General features: G+C 39.1%; 1 protein-coding gene and 1 non-coding gene across 2 annotated transcripts in view; one reads left to right on the forward strand and one right to left on the reverse strand.

The window, feature by feature from the left end:
* The window catches only part of flt1 (fms related receptor tyrosine kinase 1), a 40,379-nt gene that overhangs the window by 17,756 nt on the left and 3,330 nt on the right, over positions 1-19,293 (forward strand). The window contains exons 11-29 of the mRNA XM_031739173.2: positions 1,584-1,707; positions 2,203-2,311; positions 5,354-5,656; positions 9,077-9,223; positions 9,301-9,432; positions 10,329-10,435; positions 12,476-12,611; positions 13,066-13,170; positions 13,259-13,372; positions 14,183-14,271; positions 14,811-14,919; positions 15,002-15,099; positions 15,191-15,313; positions 15,657-15,768; positions 15,876-15,975; positions 18,497-18,602; positions 18,681-18,778; positions 19,025-19,094; positions 19,178-19,269. Of these exons, the coding sequence (XP_031595033.1) occupies positions 1,584-1,707; positions 2,203-2,311; positions 5,354-5,656; positions 9,077-9,223; positions 9,301-9,432; positions 10,329-10,435; positions 12,476-12,611; positions 13,066-13,170; positions 13,259-13,372; positions 14,183-14,271; positions 14,811-14,919; positions 15,002-15,099; positions 15,191-15,313; positions 15,657-15,768; positions 15,876-15,975; positions 18,497-18,602; positions 18,681-18,778; positions 19,025-19,094; positions 19,178-19,269 (2,274 nt within the window). The remainder of the gene's footprint in view (positions 1-1,583; positions 1,708-2,202; positions 2,312-5,353; positions 5,657-9,076; positions 9,224-9,300; positions 9,433-10,328; positions 10,436-12,475; positions 12,612-13,065; positions 13,171-13,258; positions 13,373-14,182; positions 14,272-14,810; positions 14,920-15,001; positions 15,100-15,190; positions 15,314-15,656; positions 15,769-15,875; positions 15,976-18,496; positions 18,603-18,680; positions 18,779-19,024; positions 19,095-19,177; positions 19,270-19,293) is intronic.
* Positions 11,850-11,922, reverse strand: trnav-cac. Its single transcript has one exon. It is a non-coding gene; the product is annotated as a tRNA-Val (tRNA).

Below are 19,293 nucleotides of genomic sequence, written 5' to 3' on the forward strand. Positions count from 1 at the left end.
TTGCTTTTACAGCAACACTTGAATGCAGTGTGACTGTGTTTTCTCTAGAAACATCACTTATGTAGTAGAAATAATTATATCCATGCATTTCCTTATAGCTAAAAGAATTAAAATTTTGATCTGAATAGTTAACGTTTTGAATAAGCACGAGAGTTATTATTTCCACCAAAAAGTTTATGCCTGTAGGTCTGCAAACATGATCGGTCGAAAGTTTTTAAATGAATTCTGATAAAAACTTTGTGTCCATTAATGGTTTACATCCATCAAGATCTTCAAAGTCAACTTAATGATTTATTGGTCGAAAATTGACAAAATAACTTATAAACTATGATCCTTACAATTGTAGTGTGTTGTCACAGCTTCATATATCGTGTCACATTTGACGCTTAATCTCTCCTTAAGGGTCAATAGAGCGATCTGAAGGTCAAAGTGATTTTATGTTTCTTACTGTCATTGTTTGTACTGACAGCATCCAGGCACATATGGTATCAGATATGAAAATTATGTTATTATGACTTTGTTATGTACACTGCAGTTATTGTTTAAGTAATGAATCATTTGAATCCATGCACACTTTTCCTTGGGGTTTTTTTGGTAAACAAGATCAATTTATGGTCAAAATCTTTTTTCACTTGATATATTTTACTAAACATTTAAACAAATTTCACTAAATTACTCTAAATGTATATATTATATACAGAAAAATCATACTCAAAATTATATCACGTTTATTAAAATAACAAAATCCTGCACTTGCACTTATTTTTACTACATTGGAAACTTCTTAAAGTATGTTTAAAAAGAACAAAGGAAACAAAATGAATATCTACAGAACACAATACTATTAACATCATTATTATATTGCAAAGAAAAAACTCACTCCTGGTTGTATTTTTGTATCTCTTTACGTCACATCATATTTGATCTAGATAATTCCAATTCATGAATTTAGCATTTAGCATTTCCTACACAGACTAATTACAAGAAATGGAAAAAAAAACCAAGGGATGATCTTCTCTCCTAGAGTTGTGAAACTAACTGATCAGGCAGTCTATGTGTATTAAGGCCCCACCCAACTCTTGTATAATTTAAGAATTTTTTCGTCATGAGGTGATGTGCGTAAATAACCAAAAAGCGCCTTGCATAAGCTCAAGTTCCCACAGCTCCTCCGGTGTGTAATCTATGGATTTAGACTTGCGAGAGTCATTGAGAGACAGGAACTCGTGTCCTGGAAATGTGGGCTAATTTGTTAAGAATAGAAGGAAGTTAATCGGCAGGATGACAATACCACCTCTGCATCCTTCATAGATGAACAATCCAACATTACATAGCACTTCAAAGATCCACTATTGTCAGCTCGCAGGGCAGGGAAAGACGACATGAGGCTACTGACAAAAATGTGGTGATAGTAACGATGATGTGATTCATGGTTTAACATCAAGCAGCAGCTGTCAAAGCGTTTTCCTGATGTTCTGGTCTTCCTCCTGCTGAGCACAGCTGAGAAAAACACTCGCACACCTGGAAGCAGCCAAAAATTATTTTTGTCAAACGCAGCTGAGTCCCTCTCTTCCTCCGCCTTCAAGGTGTGTGTGTCCCACGTCCTCCTCGCTATGGAGCCCTGTGACAGAGAGTCTCCCCGCCTCGTCTACACACAACCGCATCCTGAGTGTTACGCACAGAGAGGAAGTGCTTCAGGGGAAGAAAAGGGTAAGTAAAGAACAGAAATACACACTGGGACTGACAGAAAAGCTGTGATTGGCTAGAAACAGGCTGTGTAGTTACATTAGTGTAGAAAATAAGGTTTTAAAAAAATCCCAGTTTGCTCTATAGGAAAAATTTCATGTCCAAATTCTGGCAGATTCCTTTGCTGCAGGTGCACTAATCCAAAAAGAGTGTGCATAATATTTTAAACCTCTTATTAAAGGCACACTCCACTGCACACTCTTGCAGGTTCACTCGTAGTAAAGTCTCTCCCACACACACTCAGAGCTTCTCACCTATAATACTAGTGTTGACCTACTAAGTTGGAAATGGGCAAGAGGTCTGGCTCAGAGACCCCTATTGTCTTCTCAGTGAGCCCATGGAAAACATGATTCCTGCCATCAGTGGCAGAGGTAATGAGCCTGAACTTTATGAATGTGGGTGTTTTTCATAATGTCCTGAGTGCCGGTTTGTTCATGCGGATGTTTGTGCTCTCCATAGACGGTGGGGGTCCTGACTGTAGCAGAGGCCTTTGTGTCTGGAGTGTATCGCTGCATCGCCTCCAACTCTGCGGGGGCAGACCAGCTAGACATCCACTTCTACATCACAGGTGATCCCAGACAAGATCAATCATTGTGGGAGTTTTCTTTCCTTATTCCCACAACATAAACATGGAGTAAAGCTTCTGCTTGATCCTTTGTAACCATTAACTCAAAGTCTCTTTATGCAGAGCCTGCATGGTCCCAAAATAGAAACACCAGACTATCTTATACTGTATAGTTATACTACAGTTAGGTCCATAGGTTTTTTTGGCAATGGCATTTTTTTACCAGATTTGTCTCTGCACACCACTATAGTGGATTTTCAAACATTCAAGATGTAATTGCAGAGCAGCCTCTCAGATTTAATTCAGGGACTTTAAAAAGGTGTTGCATGAATTGTTTCAAAATTACAGCTTTAAACGCAAAGTCCACCCTTTTTTAGACACTCAATTGAACAAACTAACATAATCTTAAATATAAGGATTGTTTTTAATATTTGGTTAAAAATCCTTTGCAGTCAGTGAATCTCTGTAGTGTAGATCCCATGAACATCACCAAATGCTTCAGTTTGTGGGTCTCTGTGCCTTCAGTTTTGACTTGGCCATTGAGACATATCCCATTTCTTTGACTTAAAAAACTCTTGGGTTGCTTTTGCAGTTTGCTTTGAGTCATTATCTATTTGCACTGTGAAGCACTGTCCAAACAGTTGTGTGCCATTTGGCTGAATCAGAGCAGACAATAGAGCCCTGGACACTTCACAATTCATCCTACTACTTCTAGCAGCTCTCACATCATTAATGTACAATAGTGGCTTAATTCGTTTGGCAGCCATACATTACTATTCTGTCATGAGTAGCTTAAAAGCTGTGACACATAATGAGACCATTAGTCAAGTAAAACAACAAAAACATTTTATTTGAATTCAACAAAACCCAAAGAAGTTACCACAGGACAAAAACATTCCTCAGTCAGTAAGTGAGTAGTGTTGGCATGTTTGCTTTTTGCCTAACTTGGTGAGTGAAATGTTGTTTGGGTAGAGGGGAAAAGGAAAAAGGTCGAGTTGTTTTTCCCCGAGGGAGCAAATGGAGTCTGCGTCTATACTGGTGAAGACTGGGCCGAGGTGTTCCCAATCACTAATAACTCAACCACACCCGCTGTGCATCTCTAACACAAAACACACAAAGACAACCTGCCAGCCCAGCAGCCAAAAGAGGCAAGTTCATCATGTTGTCTCCACTATGTTTGACAGATGATGCAGTAAACTTCATGAGCTGTTTTCTCTTCATTCTGGTGCAAGTTTAACTTGGTTTTAATTTTTCCAAATATCTTTTTTTCACCAGTGCAGGCTCGTTTAGTTTGTTTCCTGACAAAGTCTAATGCCTCCTTCTTGTTCCTGAGTGTAACCAGTGGTTTGTACCTTTGCAACTCTGTATTTACACGCATGAAGGTCTCTTAATTGTAGACCTTACAATAACGTATCTACCTCCTCGAGACTGTTCTTGACTAGATAATGTGATGGGATTTTTCTTAACCATGGAAAGAATTCTGCGATCATCCATTTTAATCACCTTCTCTGGTCTTTCAGGCCTTTTGGTGTTGCTGAGTTGGCAAGTGGATTCATGAATCCTTATTTTTAAGAAGTGTAACAGATTATTTGGGGTTTTTTTAGGCTAATGATGACTTCAGAGTTCAGGGGAAAAACTGCTTGTCGGCCAGTTGACCTCTTACTTCTGTGCCTCTGAAAATGTGGGACTGTGTGTAAGAATGGCTGTAAATCCTGAACAGTTAATGCAATACTTTTGCACAACACCTTGAATTAAAGCTGAAATCCACAAAGGCAAAATAGCACACACAAAAAACACCTTTATTCAAAAACTTAACTGTAAATAACTCCATTACTAACATGAAGGTTAAAATCTTCTGAACTCTATGATTCATATTGATTTGCTTTTTACACCAATGTGCACACACACATGCATACATTCCCTAATGGCTGGCACATTTTCAGGGTTTTATGATGAACTTGAGCTTACAACATCTTTAATATGTTGTATGAAAAATAAAATACCCTTCAGTCAACATTAGCAGTAAATGAAGAGGCCATAAATATGTGCAAATGTGCAGACAGACTTATTCGCATAATGATCATGTTTGAAAAACAAAAAAAGATAAGGATATTTTAATCAACAGGAAAACAAATCAAGAGTGAAAGGAAATTGGAGATTGGTACAGATAAAGAAAAACAAATAGCAAAATATTACATAGATGAGGATTTAAATCTAAAGCTAGGGATGGGATGGTTGTGTCAGAGACCTGCAAGAATATTGCAGCAAGATCACCACACTGATATAAAAAGAGACCTTGATGTTCCAGAGCAATGGATTTAAATGGTTGACAATAATAAAAAAATAAAACTGCAGTCAGTATGATGCCGATATACTTAAAACCAGAAGTGTGAAATACTGTTCAGATACAAGAACTGAAGTAAAGCTGAGCAGAAATGTCTGCACAAAGATATCATGCAGAGCTGAAAATACCTGGTAGCACATAACAGTTTGCATGCATCACGTACATTTCGAACTCTGTGGTTTTGCGTGCGATGTGAAGTGTGTTGTACAGGTAAAACCTGAGTGTGTATGTGTCTACAGTCAGGCTGCGCTGAGCTTTTAGTGTGTGAGCAAGAGCGAAACAGGAACCTGGCGCTCTTATCGTTCCACTTCCTCGTGCAGCGCACTTCCTTGGACTGGCAGGTCCACTTTATTTCGGGAGGCCTTGGGGTGTTCGGGAAAGATAAACACTATCTGCCATCAGGAAACTCTCAAGCCGTTTCCACGGGAAGTTTCAGATGGCTAAAGTAAATAAAAAGCCTTTTTACTGTATTCCACTAGCTGCTTTAACCCACAATGGCCATTCAACATAGTCATCAAAGGTTATAGAAATGAAGCATTGGTAGAATGAGCTCTCCTGGTTTCAGGCACCAGTCAGGATCCAGACTCGCATGTCGGGAAACTGAGACGGCTTATTCATCTCAGTGGAGGGTATTTGTTTATACCTCCTCCTTACTTCTTCTTTCCAACTAATCATGTATTTCTCTGCTCTGTCTCCATCAGATGTCCCTGGAGGCTTCTGTGTAAAGCAGATGGAGGAGGCCAGAGAGGGTGGAGACCTCCGCCTCACCTGTTTAGCCAATAAATACCTGTACACAGCACTGTCATGGCAGAGAATGAACAACACAGAGGAAGCCCAGTCTCGCGGCTCGAATAATCAGCAGTTCATGGTTGGAGATTTCTCCAACTCGCTGGTCCTGTTAATAAGCAACCTGACGGCCAGAGACAGTGGAGCCTACAGATGCTCCGCCCGCCACATCGTCACCGGGCAGGAGACACACCTGGAAACACAGGTGGAGGTGACAAGTGAGTAATCTCAACCTAATGCACTCATAAAGAAGAAAGCCCTTTTAAAACCACACAGAGTCAGATATATTTAATGTTATAAATCCAGTCTTTTAACCTTCACACAGGAAGTATTTGGGAGTTAAATTCTACAGCTTGTTATTTGCTGGCTCATGCTAGAGGTTTTAAGTCCTCTGCCTTCTTACAAATCATGACATGCAAGGTTTGAAGTTCTCCCAGTGGGATAAATGAAGCCAAGGGACATAAAGCTGCACAAAGCTTTTGAAGATTAGTGAAACCTATTGTAGTTTCAAGTGTTTTGCTTATGGCGATCTTGAATATGTGTTTGCAGACTTACGGAAGGAGTTTAACTTAAAATTAGTTTTCTATAAAAAGAAAAGGAAAAAAGGAAATATTGAGGACATTTAAACTCACAGCCTCTTCATGTTGTTCTAGTACTTTATGTTGCACTTGTTTGCAAACACACACATTCGCAGGGGTCTTGCTGCTTGGGAATGGGTCCCCTTAGTTTCCTGGGGCCCCACCCTAGCTTTGCTCTTGCACTCCAGCTCAGCACCTCTTTCACGTGGGAATGAGCTCTTGACTGGAGGAAGAGCACACAATGGCACTTCCCACAATGCCACATTTACAGGCCCCTGCGCAGCGCTGCAGGAACAATCAGCCAATCAGACACTGTCAGGCCCCAGCCTTCACAGACAATCATCAATTGTTGTGCAGGAGGAAGATAGAGGAAACAACAATCAGTTGCAGTGGTTAAGTGACTTTTCTTCGTGTCTTTTACGGCTGTTCTCAATACAATCAGGGCTTAGCGCGTCAACTTCCTCCCACGGGACACCCAGCAAGGGAATTACTAGAGATACGGGGTGACTAGGATGAAAGAAGTGGTGGTGGTGGGGCTGGAAAAACAAGAAAAGGGGAGAAACTGAGAAAATTTTAAAACATGGAGAGTATGAAGTCATCTGTTTTTATTATCATGCATCGTTGTGCAGTTATAGTGTATAAGAGTTGCGTTGGTCTCATTGTATGCACTTACGCACAAGCAGCTGTCCGCACAATGAAAATGTTCTTTTGTTTTTAGTTCAATTCAGTTTCACTTCATTTCCGGAGTGATTTTTCATTGTTTCAGCTCAGTTTTTCTTGTTTGAAAATCCTTAGTTTTACTTTCATTTTTATTACTTTCACTTTTACTCCTTTTAATTATCACTTCAGAACAGGAGTCAGTCTCTATCTATGAATACACACACAACACTTTCTGAACTCAAAGTCGTGTTATGTAGACATCCAATGTCTTATTAAAGAAAATGTACCAAAGCTTTGTCGGGAATGTTGCGTTGACGTAAATTAACAACAATTCCTGGATATTTCTATTTTATTTCAGATGGCTTATTTTTTTTAACCCCTTCACACTGAATGAGTCAGATTTGTTACGTGAGATTTTGTACGTTTTTGAGACTCCTACAGCAGAAGTGCCGCCCACACTCAAAAATTGCACGATAGATTTTTAAGCAATAAATTAAAGGGAAAAAAATGTAGCAAATATGACGCAAGTTAAAACTCCAATCCAAATTCGTGTTTTATTTTTTTTAATCTGTCTTGAAGTTCAATAAAAACTAAACTTTTAAAACATTCAAATTTTCTGGCAATCACAGTTCAGCCATTTAAGGGTCTAGGACTAAATATTGCTTTTGAGGTTTCATTTGTCTGTAAAATCTATTTTTTAGATTTATTATTGAGTTTAATTTTATTAACCTTAAATTCACCCCATTGTTGCGGCTCTTTGTATTGCAGGGTTATTAATAAAAAAAAAAGGCCCAAGAGGACCCAAACTTCAGCTGAGTCACAGGTTTAAGCCAAGGCCACTCTTCCACGTGTGTCACTACCAGCATTGTAGTTATTGTCCAAAAGTGGCACAGGTCCAGAAAACTATGGGAAACAAATAGCAGCAGTTTCACTTTATCACAAAACTGTAACTACGACTGTGACTACTGTAAAAACTGTTGTTTTTTCAGTTAATTATCAAGTGGTGAAAAAAACAGACTAGCCCACAAGAACTGAGAAGTTCTTATTTTTAGTTCTTATTATCAGCAGTGGGTAAATGGACCCTTACTGTATGCAGAGGCTATAAAGTTACTTTAAAAGTGAACTATGGGGACTTTTAGCTCAAGAGGAGTAAAAAAGGTAAAAAACAGAGGTGGTGTGACCAAAATAATCCTAAAATGATCCAAACTACTGCTAACTTAACATTTATACCACATAACAAAGAAGAAAACATCTATGTAATTCCATTCATATTCATCTATACATTTATTTATCAGTTATTCAAACGTGTCACTACTGGTGACACTTGCAAGCAGCGTACAGCTGATGGTTCGATATAAGGTGCCAGAGGACCCAAACATGAGCAGTCAAAGGGCCAAAGTCAAGAACAAAGTTGTGTTTTTCCATAATAAAGAAAAATCTGTTTTCATCAAGCCCATTCTTCTACATGTGTCACTACCAGCTCATACTTATTGTCCAGAAGTGGCTCGGATCCAGAGAACTGTGGGAGAAAATAGCTCTGCTTGCATTTCTACAGATTTTAAATAATCCTCAGCAAACAATAATCTTACAAATTTATGTTTGTGTGTGCGTGTGTGTGCAATTAATGCCATATTCGGGTGACTCTGTAGTTGTATATACAGCTAAGATACACAGTCATCGTGTATTTTGGCTGATGATTCCTGTTCTGGTGTATTTTTACTGTTCAGCAGTCACTAATTTTGGCCACAACAGGCAAAGCGGAAAAACTGTAATGAAGAGTATGAAAATGAACAAAGTTGGCAATAAGCAAAAGAGACGTCCATTTCCTTAGTGAGTATAGATCAAAACAGAGCTAAAAGTAGACACAGCAGTGGAAACTGCCAGAAACAATGTGCTCAAAGTACAAATTATTCTTGCATTAGAAATGTACAAGATGACACAAACGTCTGAAGTTCGCTGCTGTTTCTTTATTTCATCAAAGAGGAAAATAACTCATTATGGCATAATGTTACCATGCAATCAAAGTGGGGATGATTTTGCTTTAAACAGTACTCTGGTGTCGGTAATCTGTCAAATGAATGTTTAAACTTGATTATTTTTGTGTTTTTTGCTGTAAAAAATATTTGTAAAAAATTACTATACTTCTCCAATAATGATATGAAGTAAAATTGCATGCATAAACTACAAGGACAGTATAATTAATGCATTCGGTTAGATTACACACACTCCTCTTTGAGGAAGAGGAAGGGGTTTGTTTTTGAGCTCATTATTATTATTAGAAGTAGTAGTTGTGGCAATATAAGTCCCATAAATACACAGTCTCTCAAATATTACATGAGACAGATTAAGCAGAAAATTCAGATTAAAGTTAGTATAATTCATCTCTTTCTCCCCCTTCAGTCCTGGAGCCTCCTGTCCTGGTGAGTAATTTGACAGATTGCACCGTCAATGTTAGCAGCTCAGTGACCCTCAGCTGTCCATGTCGAGGGGTCCCACCCCCAACCATCACATGGTACAAAGACCAGCGTGTTCTGCTGCAGGGATCAGGTAAAGAAAAAGAAATCTTAACGCGTAAACTTTAGCAGTAAACCGGTGGCCTGTAATTTATTTGTTGCCGTCTTCAGGTATTGTTATATCAGCAGAGGAAGCGACGCTCCATATTGACCGGATCACAGTGGAGGACGAGGGTCTGTATACGTGCCAGGCCACCAATGAGAGGGGGTCTGCGGAGAGCTCGGCCTACATATGGGTTAGCGGTAAGGATCGCTGCCTTTTAATTGGCTCTCCACACAGTTGCCGATGTAACACATCCATATATAACCATGTTTGAACGTGCTTTGTTTTCACGTGTGTAAATAGGTGTGTAATGTGAATGCAGACATTTAGTAAAGTACATCGCATTGTTTTGATGTAGTGTTTATACAGAGAGTGTGTCAGTTCTATTAATGGAGGATGATGAACGTCTGTTTATTAATTTCTAAGTAAACATTGATCAAAGTACGTCTTAACATAAACGTACTCAGCCTTTTGTTCAGTTTCCCTCATTCACACACACACACACACACACACACACACACACACACACACACACACACACACACACACACACACACTGACGTCCGGAGGTAGTAGAGAAGGCAGGACCTCTGTGGTTCCTCCCAGTCCAGGTCTGGAAAAGAGTGTGTGTGTGTGTGTGTGTGTGTGTGTGTGTGTGTGTTGTGTGTTGTTGTGTTCGGATCAGTGAGGAAGGAAGCTGTCTCCCATTTTTATTTCCTCCGGAAGGGTCCAGCCTGCGTCTCCAAGAGGCTCCACATAGTAGTGAGCTGGGCATTTCTTCATCATCCCATTAAAAAAGATTTGAAAATAATAATAAACCCAGATTTAATGAGAGGGAAGGATGATGGTCTTTGGTCTATGCGACCGTGAAATCATAGTGACCCCATTCGGACGGATAATTAAAGCATCAAGTACCTCAGTCTGATAAACTATTGGAGTTTTCAGAACTGCAAAAAGGAATAAACATTAATTTTATTAATTAATATATTCTTTTATATACATATATTCTACCCTGCGCTGCTCTTTATGTACATAAAAGAATAAATACCTAGAGATTTAAGCAGCATTAAGCTGAGGGGTGTGTTTGTGTGTGCAGGTGCTCCAGAAAGCTCATTTCTTGAAATCCCTACTCTCACCTGTACCTGTGTGGTGGCTGCTCTCTTTTGGTTTTTGCTCACGCTCTTCATACGAAAAATGAAGCAGGTGAGAGGATTATTTTGCTTGTTTTTTACTTGTTTTATGCATAATGAGAAAAATATGTACTATCAATTTTATGTTTTCTAAGTCTTAGATTGCTTTTACAGTATGCTTCAATATCAATATCCTGTACACTTCACAGTCCATCCCCAGTTTCTCTCCTTCTCCAATCTGTTTTTTTCTTCCCATCATTCTGGTAACCTTGGTTTCATCTGTCCAAACTAGTTTTTCCATAACTCTTTTCGAGGCCCCGTGATGTTGCAGAGCTGCCCACTGCATTCCTTCTTTTTTCCTCTCTCGCTGTTAGGTTTATTTGAGCGTCTTCTCAGTCTAATGATGACCTCTGTTTCAGGAACAGTTCAACGCTTGGAATCAGACCAGCTCCAGATCTTTCATCTGTTTAGTTTGTCATTAAAGGAAATGAGGGAAAGCCCTCGCCTGGTTATGAAACTGCTTGCCAATTATTTCTGAGCCTCTAAAAATGAGGCAATCTGTATAAAAAATGTCTATAATTCATAAACAGTAAATCCAATACTTTTGCAAAATCCTTGTAATTAAAACTGAACATCTTCCACTTCAAGAGCATCCACTGTGATTATGTACAGAGGCAACACTACAGTAATAGCCATTATCCAACATCCATGTCGACATCACAGGTGCTGATTTTGTCTAATAGAGCTGAGGCTTTTTGCTACGCAGCAGCCTTGTGTTGTGATCCTCCAGTGTTGTATGTGCTATTTTCATCTGTTTGTCGTGTGGCTGAGTGTTTCTTACTCTGCTGCCAATTTGACTGCCTAACAGCATTTTGCGTGCTGGCGCTTTTATTTGGTGTCTAAGTGTTTCCCACACTGTAGCATTTCTGGCCTGACTAAGCTGAGCATTTCTGCCCTGCCATTATCCCACTTATTGGACTTGTGTAATGCTACTCTGGCTGATGTGTGGTAGCTTTGGTGGTATCTTTAAATGGGCAGGAAGAGGCTCCACTTTTACTCTTAAGATCCCCTTACCCCTCCAAGTTGGCACAGGTACTCCATCCTGCAGTCAGTTATATTTTCTATGTCACTGAAAGAATAACTGGCTGGAGGATGACCATGACAAATGCCCATCATGTTTTGGCGATCATCCTGAATTCATAGAACCAAAGTTAACTGTTTTTGGATTGAGGGCAATTTTTCACCAGCACCTCAGCTCTTCCTTTAACCTCCCTCTCCTCTTTCATATGTTTTTCTCAGTGAATATTTTTATGTTGGTAAATAACAATTTCCACAATCATTTTGTTTTCCTAGACTGATGCGAGGTGTTTATATATGTTTAAAGAACTAGTGGTTTAGATTAGATGATACTTTATTAATCCCTCGGGTGGGTTCCTCCGGGATATTCAGTTCTTTTTTTTAAATTTAAAAAGAATAAAGTAACGGCCTGTTTCCGCCCGGTTTCGAACCGGGGACCTTTCGCGTGTGAGGCGAACGTGATAACCACTACACTACGGAAACCGCTTGACAGGTTCACTCTACAACAGAAAATCCTAATTAATGCATTGACATAAATACGTACAAAAACAAATTAATTTTACATTTGAATGCACAATTTACATTTTTTTCCTTTTTAATGTGCCGTTGTTACAGAAAAGGGTTGCTAAGGTGCAAACTATGCTCTTTGCTGGTACATTTATATACAGTAATAATAGTAATAATATAATACATATAAAATATATAATAAAATAGCGTATATTATAATAGAATATGATAAGTGAAAGTAGCTCATTAAATAATACCTTTCGACGACATGATTTGACGACAAATCTATGATTTTAATGTCTCTTTTATGCATAGACAAACCTTTTAAAGATGTTGCTTCTATCAGCTTCACAGTAACTAAAAATCTGATTTTATAGTTATTTATTAATGTCCGCTTGCTTTTCAATGTCTCAGACGTCCCTCTAAACTGACTATGTTGCAGCTAATCTGTCAGGTTCTGGATTAAAAACAGTAGTAATTGATTTTATTTATTTATTTTCTTTTTACTGATACCGACTGTCTTCCAAAGCCCAACAGCTCATACACCAAAACCGAGTACTTGTCAATCGTACTGGACACAGGAGAGGGGCCGATAGATGAGCAGTGCGAGAGGTTGCATTATGACCCCAACCAATGGGAGTTCCCCCGGGAGCGCCTGAAATTAGGTATGCTGCTTCAATCTATTAAAGAAAAAATGTTTTTAGCGTGATACTCTTGTGTGGGCTGAGATTAGACTGATGTTGTGAATGCAGTGGGGGAGAAAGGAGGTATTTAAGCCCACGTAACAACACAAGGATTTTCTCATAGACCTTATCAGCTTATTATTGGGAGTGACTCTCATTCCATTAATCAGACTTTTAGTCTGTGTTGTCTGTGCTCAGCTAATTAACCCCAGCATGAGACATGTAAACAGTGTTTACCGAAACTAATCAGCTCTTACGGTCATCAGGGTGGGATTTGGGCAGATGGGCAGCTGGTGCGGTCTAAAGTCTTCTGTTATCAGCTCCTCACATCTGGATTGGATGATAATCATAATTAACTGAGTTGTTTTAAAAAGACACAAAACACACCTCCCGTATCCGTTTCATTCACATTCTCACGCTGTCTTTTTTCTCTCAGGAAAGCTTCTAGGCCGTGGGGCCTTTGGTAAAGTCATGCAGGCATCTGCATTTGGTATAAACAAAGGCACCAGCTGCAAGACTGTGGCTGTAAAGATGCTCAAAGGTTAGGTCCATGATATTCTGTTAAATTTAACTACAATTTAAAACCCTTTTGTGCCACTCACTTTACTATTCTTCCTTCTATCCACCAGAGGGCGCTACAGCCAACGAACACAAGGCGTTGATGACTGAATTGAAGATCCTCAACCACATTGGAAACCATTTGAATGTCGTGAACCTTTTGGGAGCTTGCACCAAACCAGGAGGTGTGTGTGTGTGTGTGTGTGTGTGTGTGTGTGTGTGTGTGTGTGTGTGTGTGTGTGTGTGTGTGTGTGTGTGTGTGTGTGTGTGTGTGTGTCAAGGGGTTTCCATGCATTTGTCACCACATATGTGTGGATTCACTGTGTTCCTGTTAATTTAATTGAATTTGCAGTCAGTACCTGCGTGTTTGTGGCCTTACGACAGAGTTATTACAGTTTGTTGTATTTATAGTTACTTTTTTGTGTTTTATCATTATTTTATTTATTCATTCATTTATTTATTGAATTCAGTTTAGTTTCAGTCAGTTTCAAGACAGTTTTTTGTCACTTCAGTTTAGTTTTAACTCTTTGAAACCCATTTGTTTTGGGTTAGTTCTTATTAATTCCACTAATCTTCCATTAGCTTTAGTCTTCTATTTTTATTTTTAATTATTATTGAATAGAGGACATATGTCATATTGAGGAAAATCTGTAAAACAAACTCAATAAACACGTCCATCAAAGCCTCATCAGGCAAAGTTTTACCAAATTTTTAAGAACATAATTTACCATAATTTTTTATCAAACTAACTAATACTAAAGTTAAGGATATTTCCTCTATATTTGTATTTAATTTGTTAGTTTTACAAGTTCACAAGATAATTTCAGTTAAATTATTTTTGTTCAAAAGTCCAGTTTTTGTTTTTATTTCTTCTTAACTAAACTGTGTTTTTTTTCCACATCTACTTTAAGTTTTAGTTTAGGTTTAGTTAACTGTGATAACCTTGCCTTGCACTTACTACGACTATAGCCTGTGTGTCTGTCCTGTGTGTACAGGACCGCTCATGGTCATTGTCGAGTACTGTCGTTTTGGAAATCTTTCAACCTTCCTAAAGAACAAGAGAGACGTGTTTGTACAAGACCGGGTAAGTTCAGCTGCTGAACTTATTTTTTAAAATAAACCAGGCCTTTGAGTTACTTGTGGTTGACGGAGCAATAGTAACCTTCTTGTGCTGTACACGGTTACAAAATTGTACACTTAAAAAACTCACTTCTGCAATCAGTTTGAAGTTCAAAGATGTTTATCAGTTCTTGAGCGGGACACAATGTTCTCTAATTTCTAAGTTCACAAATAGCTCAAAATGTTTTTTAGTTCCCAAAAGCAAAATATGCTTTCATTCATTTTCCACTAACAAATTATTAAAAAACTAGAATTTAGAAGATCTCAGAAGACATGTAAGCTTGAGTCCTCAATCCAATCTAACCAGAAGTGTAATCTTATAGCGAGGAACTGTAAGACTAAAAGGCCTGCATGACACCTGATTTGTAAGGCATGTTTGATATACAGTTAAACTGCAGTCTAACCCTAAACCTACCACTATGTGGTTCACCAGCAACTTGGACAATGTTAAAGATGTCAAATTTTACTTCATCATGCAGTATTTTGTTTGATTCATTCCCTCAGCTGGCTGGAGTAAAAGGTGGAGGGCAGTGTTGGGACAGCAGCGTGTCCGACGACCAGAGCAGCTTTCACACAGACTTTGATGAGAGAGATGAGAAGGGCAGTGACCTCTGTAAGACCTGAGCCTGGTGAACATTTTATTCTCGTCATTAATCAAACTGCTTTTGACACCTCTCTGTTTCTTCTGCTTCTAGATCCACAAACTGCTCCCAATTCCCCTCTTTACCTGGAGGATCTCATTTCTTTCAGCTTTCAGGTGGCACGAGGAATGGAGTTTCTGGCCTCTCGCAAGGTCTGACTCTTTGCTATTCCACCTGTGAGCATACACATACATGTATACTGGTTTTATGTCCTCATCTGTGTCCTGTGTGCACCTACATCAGTGTATTCACAGAGACCTGGCCGCGAGGAACGTTTTACTGTCAGATAATAAAGTGGTGAAGATATGTGACTTTGGCCTGGCCAGGGACATCTACAAAGACCCCGACTACGTCCGCAAAGGAGATGTGAGTATTTCTGAGGAACCTGGTTTGAAAAGATAACACACTACTCTTTTTTTTTTGCTTTTTGTTTTATTTTTAACACAAAGTGACACATCTTGCCGTGTTGTTCAAATAATAGGTGTGATTTTCATTCCAAAAAGGGGAAGTAGTTTTGTCATGGCAGTCTATCACCAAGGCTTTTACAAATTTGTAACTCATTATGTTGAGTGGTTCAAAGGTATGAAGCAAAAAATCACAAACTTGTTTTCCCTAAAAAGATTTATTGTGATTCTTTGGAATCAGCAATCCTTCAAAGTTTTCTGACATAAACCAGGTTTGGTAATCCTGTGTTTTCACTGTCTGACAGGCCCGGCTCCCACTCAAGTGGATGTCTCCCGAGTCCATCTTTGACAAGGTGTTCACCACCCAGAGTGACGTGTGGTCCTACGGCATACTGCTGTGGGAGATCTTCTCTTTGGGTGAGAGACATGTGCTTTTTCTGAACATAGGCACGGGATGGACAATCATTACATAATGTCTGCACAAGTATATGAGCCTCATGAACCAAAATGTGTGCATTTAATAGGAGCGTCCCCGTACCCTGGACTTCACATAGATGAAGAGTTCTGCCACAGGCTGAAAGGGGGAACAAGGATGCGAGCGCCAGAATACAGCACGCCTGAGATGTGAGTTGATATTTATTTCTCAAAAATTGCACAGCTGCACAGCGATTTGGAGAGCAGGTGGTTTGGGTTGTGCAGAAATTTATACCTTATTATTTTGTACAGTTTGAAAATCCCGGTACGTAGAACTCCAAGAACAAAATGTGTTGCTAATTCTTTAGTTGTCAGCGCATCATCATAGCCAGTCTCTTCAATGACTTTCTCTTAACAGCTGCTTATGGGGAGAAAATATACTCAGCTATCTATTTACTGATTGACTTTCGGTCCAGGGACCCATCCAGACCTATTGATCGATCAATAGGTGATGGATGGGAAGGTTTAAAAGATCTGAAATGGTTGCTAAAGTTATCCTCTTTTGAAAAAACACTGTAAGGTGACCAATGCTCATTTCTAGCTCTGTTATTTTTATTCTTGGCTCAACTTTAGCAACTTGTGCAGCTCTTATGTAGCTCGTCCGCTGTCTAACAGAAGCTGCTCAGCTCCTCTCTCTTTGAGCCTCCGTTAAGGCCTTCTTATTAAGCAGGCTTTCTTCTGATTGTGTGCTCGTCACAAACAAAAGGTTTGAACAGCATGTGGGCGGGGTTGGTGCCTCGGATAGCCACATTATGCATATCTGCTCTCTTTGATATCACACAGAGCTCATGCTAGACTAGGACAAAATCAAAGCATTCAGTGCTGTCTGAAGCCTGAGCTGTGGGCTCACAGGGATCATCTGCACATATGCTGACCTCATTATTTAAAACTTTTCACACTGTTTTGACCGTGTGTGTGTATGAAAGAGAGTAAAACTGTTTTTTCCTGAAGTTTAAACAATCAAAAAGTGTATCCTTAATTGACCTTTAACTTACAATTTAAGGTTAAGGTTCATTTAAGGTTATTCAAGTTCAGATAAGGTGATCGATATTTGCTCCCTTTTGTTTACCTTGATCAACTTTGATCGAGCTGGTTAGGAGCAGGTTTTGCCACCCTCTGTTCACCAGAGATCTGAGCGGATGTTTGAGCCCAAAATAGGTCCAACCACTGACTTCAACCTTAACCACAGCTCTCAGTTTCACAGAAAGATGTTTGTTTTGGACTTCCAAAACAACCATTCTGTTATCATACTGCTAATCTTTAAGTATGTTTAGAGTAGACACTTTTTTTTTCTGTTGCTATCTGTGAGTCGCAATTTCCAGTTTATTATGTCTGCTATCATGTTTGTTTGTGTGCAATCAGATACATCCTTACTTTTTCCATGGGCTTTAAAAGGGTAAGGAGCAGCCTGGTGCTAATAATCAAATGCACGTGATTAACTTATTTTCAACAATGGGCTGCTTCTATGAAAGTCGAAGTTTTGGCAGTTTGCTCGTCTGGAGCATTCAGGTGTGCAGAGCTGCTTTTAAGTTAGCCAAAAAACTTCAGGAACAATGTTGTTTGGATAGAATAGAGTAGAGCTGCACAATTAGGGCCAAAATCATATTTATGATTATCTTTAATCAATATTGAGATCAGGATTATTCATTGATTTTACTGACAAAAAATGTGTTTTATTGAACTGTCTTGTAAACAGAGCTCTTTTGTTTTTTTAAACTAACACAGTATTAAACCCACAGGACACTGCTTTCACCTTTACATTGTCCAACATTCTTGTTAATTAATCATTATAAATTAATCTTTGGAGACAAATAATATAAGGTTTTTCACTCCATTCACTGTACCTGCGCAATGGATGTAAATAAAACTTGTCAAGTATTCGACAGATGTTTCCTCTGCAGTATCTTCCACACAGCACAGATATTGCCACTTAGAAAAAAAACCTTGCCATCTTATCAGGTGGTCGAGTAAGTTAGTTGTGTTGTCTTGCAGTGCAGACACAAAGCAGTCATTGCATATAATTTATTCTTGGTTAAAATCACAAGTTTTTCCAAATAACAGATGATGATCCAATTTGAGGGACAAGCACTTCCCATTTGAATTTTGTCATAAATAAGTCTTTTAATGTGACTTGTTTATAAATCTTGTCATAAATTTTGTTGCTTGTCCAGACCAGTTTAGGAAACTTCAAGCTGCACAGTGCAGGGAGACGCTGTGATCAGCATATGCAGCGTGTGGTCATGTGCTGATTTAGCAAGTGCTTGATCTGCTTTTGTATGCAATTGAAATATCACCCAGTCGTGCTCAATTTAATTGCGTGAAGCAAAAAAAAGACCATGATCAAGATTATAAATTTGATTAATTGTGCAAAGTGGAGACCTTTGGCAGAGCACTTGTTAGGTGAAAGCCAAATATAGCATATCAGCACAAACATCTAATACCAGCGGCCATGCACGGTGGTAGAGAGGTGATGATTTGGGCTTGTTTTGCAGCCACAGGATCTCTGGACGTCATTGACATACCGAAAATGATTACTTAAACTTTATTGCTGTCAAAAGTGGTTTTGCAAAGGTGCTAAAGGTGCTTATATTTAGTTTTTCACATTACTGCAGAGAGTTCTGCAAAAGTTTTCTGTTTCACATGAGTGTATCTGTGTGTCTTCTGTGTACAGTTACAGCACAATGCTAGCATGTTGGGAGGCCAACGCCGCCGACCGACCCACCTTCACTAACTTGGTGGAGACAATGGGAGAGCTGCTACAAGCGAGAGTGCAACAGGTCAGAGATCATTACAACAACACTTGTCTAAACAAAGGGCCTTAAAAATGCCCCCGATTCATGCTTTCTCTTTAACAGGATGGGAAGGATTATATTCCTCTGGGATCTTTTATGACTGGAGAAAGTGATCGCTGTGAGGCCTTCAAAGAAAATCCGCTCGCAGTCACAAACCTGAGGTAAAAAAAAGGGGGAAAAAAAGGAAAGAGATTGAGCAACTGCAGCACATAAGTGTGGACTTGATAGGTCATGAATAATAAATTCTAATATAATGGTCTTGAGAAATAAAATCAAAAAAATGGACAGAAAGTGAGAGCTGGGAGGTTAGGGTGAGATAACTGAAAGTAAATTCAGTAATTCTAAAAACAGGAAACAGGTTGAGATATTTCCAACTTGCTTTTTCAATCTGAACCCAATCTGTGCAGTTACATGAGGGGCATGGCCACACTGCGGACTTTTGAACATTTGCCTTGCGAGGACCTAACCACCCCTGATGTAAGAAAACACCTCCACTTCTGCTAATTTGAAAACATATCACTTTAAAGGAAATCCATTAACACTGATACTTTTGGTTTCAGGATGAGCAGACCGATAGTGGCATGGTCCTCCCATCTGAGGAACTGAAGAATATGACGAAGAGCAACTGCAGCAAGCACAGGAAACTCAGCAGGTGAAGACCTTTAATCTGTGACCA

This window comes from Oreochromis aureus, linkage group 9, assembly GCF_013358895.1.
Source record: "Oreochromis aureus strain Israel breed Guangdong linkage group 9, ZZ_aureus, whole genome shotgun sequence".
Taxonomy (NCBI): domain Eukaryota; kingdom Metazoa; phylum Chordata; class Actinopteri; order Cichliformes; family Cichlidae; genus Oreochromis; species Oreochromis aureus.